The sequence below is a fragment of the Leiobunum rupestre genome, chromosome 6, assembly GCF_980474605.1.
Source record: "Leiobunum rupestre chromosome 6, qqLeiRupe1.1.hap1, whole genome shotgun sequence".
In the NCBI taxonomy this organism is placed as follows: domain Eukaryota; kingdom Metazoa; phylum Arthropoda; class Arachnida; order Opiliones; family Sclerosomatidae; genus Leiobunum; species Leiobunum rupestre.
The window spans coordinates 58,316,351-58,326,261 of NC_143389.1; the positions used below are offsets into that span (position 1 = coordinate 58,316,351).

The 9,911-nt window shown below is 38.3% G+C and overlaps 1 protein-coding gene across 5 annotated transcripts; it reads right to left on the reverse strand.

Moving 5' to 3' along the window:
- Positions 1 to 600: 600 nt before the first annotated feature.
- LOC149942802 (uncharacterized) lies at positions 601 to 9,824 on the reverse strand. 5 transcript variants are annotated; one of them, XM_090179627.1, is made up of 11 exons: positions 9,514 to 9,824; positions 8,684 to 8,803; positions 4,230 to 4,322; positions 3,984 to 4,166; positions 3,282 to 3,870; positions 2,816 to 2,897; positions 2,670 to 2,748; positions 2,491 to 2,609; positions 1,810 to 2,015; positions 774 to 1,037; positions 601 to 697 (listed from the first exon to the last, which is right to left on the reverse strand). In XM_090179627.1, exons 1-11 carry the CDS (start codon positions 9,573 to 9,575, stop codon positions 668 to 670), a joined length of 1,827 nt encoding a protein of 608 aa, XP_090035753.1. In that variant the 5' UTR covers positions 9,576 to 9,824; the 3' UTR covers positions 601 to 667. The 5 variants fall into 5 exon arrangements, with proteins under 5 accessions (XP_090035753.1, XP_090035752.1, XP_090035751.1 ...); XM_090179626.1 differs by having other exon boundaries at positions 1,798 to 2,015; positions 3,282 to 3,867; positions 9,514 to 9,820; XM_090179625.1 differs by having other exon boundaries at positions 1,798 to 2,015; positions 9,514 to 9,815.
- Between the last annotated feature and the right edge of the window lie 87 nt (positions 9,825 to 9,911).

Here is a 9,911-nt window from a genome sequence, read left to right on the forward strand (position 1 = left end):
GCGCAATATGATAAGTTTGGCCTACCTTATTTACTATGCGCAATCGTGACGTCACAGCGCGCGGGAAGGCTAGTTGCAGACGACATTTTATAAAATTTACAACAATCGTAAAAAAGCGTTCAACAGACGTGGCGTCACGATTGCAAACGGAGATCAACGGTTAATTAACCATTTCCCCTCCGTTGAGCGTCACTGAACGGCTCGCGGCCAGTGTATTCGATAAACTTTATTAATCATCCATGGTTAAGCCTAGGCGTAAAGGAGAACTTACTTCATTTTCGGAGTAGGAATATACCACATCCTCTATATATCTTATTATTTTAGGCCTTTATACTATTTCCGGCGTTTGCCTTAAAAGAATTGCCTCTATTTCCATGCATTCCAAGTAGAGGTATGGATTCCTGTCCTAACTCAATGCTTCAGAAGACGTAAGTTTTAGGAAACTAATGAGATACCGGGCCAAGTTATTGAATTAAGGGGAGGAGCATACTGGCAGACCATGAGGTGGATTGGGAGAAAAGCTAAAAATCGTCTCATACTCATTCTCCTTAAGTATAAATAAATCCATTCTCTGTATTTATAAAGTTAAGAACGTTCTGTAAATCAAGACAAATGTTTATTGAATGATCTCATACAGGATTATGATAATAGATGGGGGAAAAAATATTTAAGAAGCGTTACTTGGCAAAGCATCATCCTAGAAGGAAAAAAAAAAAGAGCAAAAATTTACTTAAATCATTGTGGAACGAAGAAAGACTAGTTTTCAATCTTACGCTTTTGGCGGGTGACATTTTATTGAACAAGTCGTGTTCCCAGTGACTAGGCGATTTCGTCCTTTCCGATCTGCCGCCATTTCCGTTGCCGTTGAAACTTCCTCGATTATTCCGGTAATTCCTACCACGAAAGTCCCGGAAGTTTCCGCGTCCGCGACCACCTCTATTACCTCGAGGAGAGTAGCCCCTTTGAAAGCCGCGGGGGCGGAAGAATCCTCTGCCTCTTCCTCGCGGCCGGAAATTAGAACGGTTTCGATCATCATGCTGCGAACGGAACAATTTCAAGACGTCAAAGAGGGTATAGTGTTTTGGAAAACTGGGGATGGTAATGGTGGGGAAGGCTGCAGCAATTTCATTTCAAACTGCGACAAATCTCCAATATGGTATTCAGAGGAGGGCGGCAGTTGAAAGGGCCCGCTATGAAAATTTGCCCCTGGGCCCGAAATGTCTCTGCTCGGCCATGATGATAAGACACGGTTGCCACAATATTTTCAGATTCCCTGACTATTCCCTAACTATTTTCAGAGATTTTCCTTGACTTTTTAAGGCCAAAATTAGACCATTTATTTTACTTTTATCAGAAGTTAATAAATTTTAATCAACTTATTGCAACGTTAAAAAAATTAGTAAAAACCTAAATAATAATCAAAAATTTGTAAAAGATCTAGGGTAAAATTTCCTTCAAAAAGTGTCAAGATAGAATTCTGACACTTACAAACCTTAATAACTATTTTCAAATTATTTCACTATGCTAAGAGGAATACCGGCCGGCGGGATAGAGCCGCACGCGTGCAAATTTTATATTAGGCAGTAGAAATAGAGGCACTTGCAAACATTTCAGCCTATAAAAATAATCAACAAAGCTCTATAGCGGTAAAAACATTAATTTAGTTGATCCACCATCGAACGTCCCCCTTTATACTCCTTTTATTGAACCTTTTTTACTATTAGGGGTAAAACGTTCGTGCTAGGATTGAAAATCTAATAAAAACAAAGAGATGATAAAAGTGCATATGGAATTTACATTCTTTTCCACCTCATAGTAATTGGATCCTTTGGGGATCGACTCGGGTTTGTCCAACCGGTTGTTGTATTTGAAACGGTCAGGACGCTGCGAAAAATCAGGCAACTTATCTCGTTCGCGACTCAAACTTCGCAATTTTGAGGACCTTTCGATATCGCCTCTACCACGATCCAGGCGTTCCGAACTATCGTAACTTCTGTTACTAAGTTGGGATGCCCCTAAAATGGAGTTCATTCAGTTACTTATATCGACAAAAACGTTAAAAGTTACTGAGAATGTACCGGTTTTAGTGCAGCAAGAAGTACTACCTAGTTCAGACTGAGCATAGTAATTAATATTGAAACTGGGGAATGTTTTTAAAATACTTTTTCTTAACACTATGTTGCTCTCTATATGATTAGTTAAATGATTAAATCTAGCTTTTATTAAAGTTCCATGAGTTAAATTAATTTTCCGTAACTATTGAGGTACTTGGAGTTTTTTAGAGGGAATGAGGGGAGTGATGTGTAACGACCCCTTTATTTAAATAAATTAAAAGAACTTTATTATAAACATTTTCATGAAAAATGAGAAAAAATTAAGGGATTCCGTTTGAGAGCGGAACTAGCCGGTCTAAAAGGTAAACACGTTCTCAGTAGCCTAAAAACGTTCTTTATAGATATATACGGAGTGTTATGAAGGTTGGACGCGTACCTCTACTTCCGCTACGATAGCTAGAAGAATCCCGGGAATAGTAGCCTTTGCGCTCGCTGGATAGTCTGGAGGACGAATACTTCTTTTTGTCATCCAAATAGTCGTCATCCTTTCGACGACTGCAATCATTTAGGAAATTAGCTATAACGTTGAATCGTGGTTAATTAAATAAAACGCACCTTGAAATGGGCGAGCTTAGTCCGTAAGAGCTGTAATTCTTTGGGGAAGAACTCCGGTCCTTGTATCTGTCTCTGGAACCTGGTAAAAACGTCAATTTTTAAAATTTAAAAGCCTTTTATGTAGGGATATGCAACCCGCTATTAACCTCGGTGTAAATCCAACGATTGCGAAGGACGCATTTTCTCCAAAGATCTTTCGCGATAACGCGCGTCCGGTTCCGGAGACAACTGAAAATTCCAGAAATATTTTTGAGACTAGAAACGCAAGAAGACGAGTTGGAAATTACGAAGGTCACGAAGAAAAGTTAAGGATTCGTGCTGAGAGACAATTTTTACGCGTCACCATGATACCAGCGGGATAAAGAGGGGGGGGGGGGCTGACAAAGGGAGCCCATTTTATGTCTTTGACGTCCTCACTCGGTGATTACTCCCTTAATTGTACGCCCCCATTCTTACGCTGACCATCACGGCGACGCGTGAAAATGTTTTTACAGCACGACTCATTATTTCTCCATGCAAAGACGATTGATTTAAATTTATTGGAAATAAAATGAGTTTATAAGCAATCTATTCAAACTGTTGGCAGAAATAAAGTCTCGGTCGTGTTTATACCCTGGATGCGGTTGCTTTTCTAGCATCGAACGTTTGCCATCTTTGGCTAAGAGTTATCGAGGCGTGAGACGCCACCTCGGAGTACGGCAGGATGTCCAAGTCGTTGCTCTTGTCCGAATCTCTGTGGGCCCTTATGCGACCCACGTCGCGTTCTTCGACGGTGGGCTTGACGGAAATGACTCGTCTCTCTAGCATGGCGTCTTCCCGCAAATCGGTGGACGAGTTTCTAATTTCTTCGCGGTCAAAAAGGGGCTTCATGCCTTCGCTGTTCCTGCGAACTATCTTAACTTCGTCGGGGTTCACGATGGCCCTTCGCGTCGGCGACGGGTCTTTGACGTTGCGGCGAATGTCAACCGTTATTTTTTCCAGGTCCTCTCTCGAGTAGACCCTCTTGGAAGGCTCTCGAGGCGTTTTATCGGTGCTTTTGCCGTAGTCAGCCATAGGGCTGGGGCTCCGTTCTCGGGCTCGCAATTCCTTTTCCGGATAGCTGTCGCCGAAAGAGCTAGTTTTTCCTCGTCGAGAATCGTAGCTCTTATCGTGGTCGTAGTAGCGTTTGTCGCCTCGGTCAATCGACGAAGAAGCGTAACTACTGAAACAAAAGATACTCGTGAAAATTTATCAACGTTATCCGCCTCCTCGTGCCCGCAGACGGTCTTAAAACATTCCTTAAACGGCTTCTTACGAAAACTGTCTAATCATTACCTTTTCGGATGTTCTTTGTTAGAGTATAAGGGAGAAGGTTCCCTCCTGGAACTGGTCTCCAATCGATGGTCGTGTTCCATTGGCCTGTCTCGCGAAATGGAAGTTTTCGAATCTCGAGATTCGTGGGCCATGCCGTACGTGGTCCTGCCAGCTCCGCCAACTCCTTGGGAGCTCGAATAGGACCTGCAAAAGGGCAATCGTCTCATTTTCCCGTCAATTAAGTGTACAACATTTTAAAGTTCATACTTGTATTTTAGGTCGGAAGAAACGCGTGTAGATTTTGATCCCAAGTCCAAATCTCTTTTACTATTGTAATAATCCTTGCGACTATCGTGAAATCTGCGAAAGCATTGCGTAAAAAAGGAAAACGCGAATGTAAACCTTTGTATGTACATTCTATTTATGTGGCATTAGAAATGGCTCGAGCTTACACGCTTCAATAAAATCCTTTAGCTCCCCCTGGGGATCACTGGACACAATATTTCAAATCGGTCGGTCTATCCAAAGTGTGGCTATCCATAGAAGCCCACTGTAGTCCATACTCAAAACAAGCCAAATCAACTAAGATCCTTAAGGCTGATTTTACATTTGAAAAGGGAGAGCGCCTACTCAAAAATCTCCGATAAACTAGCCCTTATTTCCTAACACTGCCTTAGGCGAAAAGGACCACAATAAAGGGTTACTTGCATGTACAGGCCCTGTTTATTAACACTTCTTATGGAATTGTGGGATCGGTTTTTTTGAAGCGTCTAATTCATTCGGGTCAACATTTTAAAAAATATTAAAGGGCCACAGTATCGTTTGAATTTTGAGGGTGGGGCTACAGAATCACGTGTTTTTATTAAGCGGGAAGGTATGCCCGAGTCACGTGACGAAAGAGTAGCAGCTACCTGAAATTCAGTCCGAATTATAAAACAATTCTGTGGACCTTGAAGGGGATATTTTTTATCATAACGTAAAATTTTTATCAATTAAAATTTGAGTACTTCATGACGCCCAAACTTTATTTAAAAACGTGGCTTAGGGATCGTGGTTATTCATGCACAACTAATATTTCATTAGGAACATTTTCCACATAACCAATTTTCATATCATAATAAACACGTACCATAAATTGAACAATATTTAATCTACTTTTTATATATTACTTCAAATTAAAACTTCATCATGTTCTACGCACCAAACACCTAGAACTCAAAATTTTAAAATGATTTCAATTAGCCGTGGATAAAACGTTTCATATTTACGACGAAATGATAAAAAATCCCGCGCAATCTTATTATTTAAAATATTTTTTTACTCATTAGGCAAACTTGTTAGACTTATGGTAACTTAATGATTCAATGCAATTATTTTACTTACCATAACTAACAGCTACATGCACGTGACATTTCTTTTATTTTTAGTATGAGATTTTTTTGGTTTCAACCTTTCATAATATTTTGAATGCTCATTTTACAATCGTGTGTGGTTGGTGGTTGAAGTTCCTTAGAAATATTTGGTTTAAATACCACAATTTTCCGTTACATTCCAAAACAAGACTGTGTAGGAAGTCTTTTTCCAATCTTTTGAGGACCAATTTTCCATAAAACAAAAAATTTGGTTTTCCTTCGATTTAGATAGTGTTAGATTTTCCATTGGGTTTTAACTTAAATTACTTTCGTGCCATTTTCCAATGCGCTCTTTATACCATTAATTGTGACACAATTTACAAATCAATATTCCAAGTGTACGTCCAAATATGTAAGGTAAATCCACGTGTCACCATAGCTTTGGCATACAACCACACTTAAGTGGCATCTGCTTTGCTTTTCTTGGTCCAGTTTTCAGTGGTCTGCTATGACCCATAAATATGTTATTGCAGTTGTACCATTAGATATAGTATGCTGGATAAAACATCAAAGTACTTTAATCAGGATCCTTCATGGACGCATCAAAGTACTTTAATCAGGATCCTTCATGGACGCATCAAAGTACTTTAATCAGGATCATTCATGGACGCATCAAAGTACTATAATCAGGATCATTCATGGACGCATCAAAGTACTTTAATCAGGATCCTTCATGGACGCATCAAAGTACTTTAATCAGGATCCTTCATGGACGCATCAAAGTACTTTAATCAGGATCCTTCATGGACGCATCAAAGTACTTTAATCAGGATCCTTCATGGACGCATCAAAGTACTTTAATCAGGATCATTCATGGACGCATCAAAGTACTTTAATCAGGATCATTCATGGACGCATCAAAGTACTTTAATCAGGATCCTTCATGGACGCATCAAAGTACTTTAATCAGGATCCTTCATGGACGCATCAAAGTACTTTAATCAGGATCATTCATGGACGCATCAAAGTACTTTAATCAGGATCCTTCATGGACGCATCAAAGTACTATAATCAGGATCCTTCATGGACGCATCAAAGTACTTTAATCAGGATCCTTCATGGACGCATCAAAGTACTATAATCAGGATCCTTCATGGACGCATCAAAGTACTTTAATCAGGATCCTTCATGGACGCATCAAAGTACTTTAATCAGGATCCTTCATGGACGCATCAAAGTACTTTAATCAGGATCCTTCATGGACGCATCAAAGTACTTTAATCAGGATCATTCATGGACGCATCAAAGTACTTTAATCAGGATCATTCATGGACGCATCAAAGTACTTTAATCAGGATCATTCATGGACGCATCAAAGTACTTTAATCAGGATCATTCATGGACGCATCAAAGTACTTTAATCAGGATCATTCATGGACGCATCAAAGTACTTTAATCAGGATCATTCATGGACGCATCAAAGTACTTTAATCAGGATCATTCATGGACGCATCAAAGTACTTTAATCAGGATCATTCATGGACGCATCAAAGTACTTTAATCAGGATCATTCATGGACGCATCAAAGTACTTTAATCAGGATCATTCATGGACGCATCAAAGTACTTTAATCAGGATCATCTTTCTTTATAATTTCGATATATTTGCTAATACCAGTTTGTGCATAGGTACACAAAATGCGGTTACAATGTAAACCAGCAGTAGAAATATAATAATACGATCCTATAGTTCCAATAGAAAATGTGCCTATTTTAAATTCAATTATTTCTTGGACATTCGAAGGCACTTCAATCGGCATTATCTTTGGTTATAATATGTGGGGTGGCGGAGTGGTTAGCACCACTTGTGCCACGCAGCAAGAGAAGCCGGGTTCGATCCGAGCTGGTGGTACTGGGTGAAATCTCGGAACAGCTCCAGCGTTGAAGTTTGTAAGTTCTCTCCCCTCTGGTTAAAGGGGTTTCCCGAGTTCTTCGGTTTCACCTTTCCATAAAAACTTGTAGAGGTTGTTACGGTGAATAGTATTATTATTATTGATGAGTGGGGAGAAGGGCAAGTGATATGGCCATTCACGCACTTCGACCAGTGGTCCATTGCGCAACCCCAGACCTTATGACTTAAAAAGCCCAATATCTGACAGAAAACGGAGATGCATTCCAAGATGCTCGAACCTTTGGGCCGCGTAATAATCGCACCTACGGTAATAGTAAGTGTATCGAGCTGTTGGCTCGCGTGGCATGAAAGGCTTCCCCGGCCACCTGATTTAAAAGTCGCTAAATGACTTGGGCCTAGGCCTTGGGTAATAGCTTAGCTGATTATTATTATATATTTGAAAACATCAGTTTTGTGTTTAGGTACATTCCTCATAATTTCTGTTGGAAATATAGAATACGATCCCATAGCTTCAAATTTTAGAAAGATAATCATTTTGAAGTCTGTGACATTTGAGGACTACGTTTGTCATCGCCTGTTAGCACAGATTTGAAGAATTCCACGTAAATTCGAAGGTTTGTTTTGGATATTTTTCTTTCTTAACCAGTTTAATTATTTGGTACCTTGCATTTGCTGTACATAAGATTTCTTTTAGGGAGACTTCAATTTAACTAATATCCACAATATGCGTATTCGTTTTTACATACTTTGTGATAAATGTTATTCACCATTTTTCTATTCTTTCCAAATAATCTTGATTTGGTTTAAAATCAAGGGTTGATGACTTTGTTTTTCACATTGTGCCTTTCAAACCTCATTTTACACCCACCCATATAGGAGTGTTTCGTTGATTTTATACAAACAAAAACCTGTTTTATTGACAATTTGAAACTGTATTGAACTCTTTTTATGTTATTAAAATATTACCAAACGTTGTGGTATATTTTAAATAAAACCATCTTTTTAAAATTGCATAAGACCAACTTCCTCTTTGAAATGCATTTTGAGATGATATTTAGTCTTTTAAAAAAACTCTTCAATTCCACCATGTTCTACAATTTCGCGTGTTTTTAAAATGTTATTAACTGACTTTAGTTTCATTTAAAAAAATAAATATCCATTTTAAGTCTTCTATGACTTAGTATCAAACTATTAGATAAAGTTACATTGTATTACACTGAATTTTTTTGAAGCTCCTCAGATTTGTGTCTTTTCTGAAGACTTAGATCTCATCGTGTTCATATTTTCGTGCAAAAACAATATTCAAGGAATTTACCATTTATTTCTATTCAGTGATTGTGTTGCCAACTTTCAATTTTTAATCATTTTTATCTTTGTTGCTGTTGTTGAGTGATTTGGTCAATATTGCCGGTTATACTTACAATCAACAAATTACCAATGTAAAATGTATACACAAACCTTTCTGATTTAATATCATATTCCCTCGATAACTTTCGAGGCGGTGATAAGGTCGCCGGTGAAAGTGACCTTTTCCGAGAGTAGCTGCCCTGTTGGTGACTACTCTTTGATGATGACATCCTAACAAAAAGTATTAGCTGTGGTCAATAATTACCGGACTCGCACCACAAGTCCTTATTTGAAAAACACCATCCAAATAAGATTTTTATGCTTGTGTTTAAGCACAGTTTACAAAGTGGTCAAAGAATACGCAAAGAAAGTCAATTTTTGGGATAATTAAAAACCAAATTAAATTTTTTTTCTTGGTAATTACAAACTAAATAAAATTTTGGCATGTTATAATTAAAATAAGTTGGCTTTTGCGAAAATTTAAGTTTAAATAAAGATTTCATTTTGTTTAACAGTTTAACAGTCCCCGTTTCATTCCCATTTTTAAGAATATGGTACCCAATGTTTTTATCATGAAAAGCCATTTCTAGATTTTGGTTGGAGAAATGCCATAGGTCAGTCTAATAAAAAGTTATTATTTGGTCCTGGTTATGTTCGGAGTTTATCACATTATTTACAACTGAAACCCTCAAACAGAATGAAATGAAACTATTGTTACTAGGGAAGGAATTTTTCTTATATATTTCATAGCACCTCCCAATTTACTATTCTAACTTATAAACAAAGAACCAAGAAGTCAGGCACCCACTTTCAAGGACAATGTGGATCCTAAGACACTATCTGTATATGTTGTTTTAGGGTCTAAAAAACCTTTTTTTTTTCACTTTCAAAATATTTTTTAAATGGCTGGTTTCGCGAAATGATAAAAAAAAACCTCTTACCTAGAAAGACCAAGGCCCGGCTGAGACCTTTTAGGAGAAATATTTGTCCGATGTCGTTGCATGACACTTTTTAAATAATTACGTTTATTTTTACCACTACGCCGCTAAACGTATTTACTCTTTAATAATTTTAAGAGGCCGACATAGAGAAAACATGTGAATCTGTAAATGTTTAGTTTTACGGCGCAGAGAATGGAGACAATAAAAATCCAGACCAACCTCTACGGATTTGTCACGGAAACAGTCCGATTGAGGGCGTTACCGTTAGGCTGCTGAAAGCGCCCTTACGTGGTCACCATTCCAACTACATTTAAACTCAGAGCGGGAAAATGTTTAGCTTCCTTTCCTTCCTCCACCATTTCTTGATTGCACAACGAGACGATGCGTTGATTGCTAAG

Excerpts from the sequence above, each read along its gene's own strand:
- LOC149942802 (XM_090179625.1), bottom strand. The coding sequence starts at position 9,575 with ATGCAACGACATCGGACAAATATTTCTCCTAAAAGGTCTCAGCCGGGC. Across the intron at positions 2,749-2,815 it reads ATCGTTGGATTTACACCGAG|GTTCCAGAGACAGATACAAG; the intron begins GTTAATAGCGGG and ends CGTTTTTACCAG. Across the intron at positions 2,610-2,669 it reads CTAAGCTCGCCCATTTCAAG|TCGTCGAAAGGATGACGACT; the intron begins GTGCGTTTTATT and ends AAATGATTGCAG.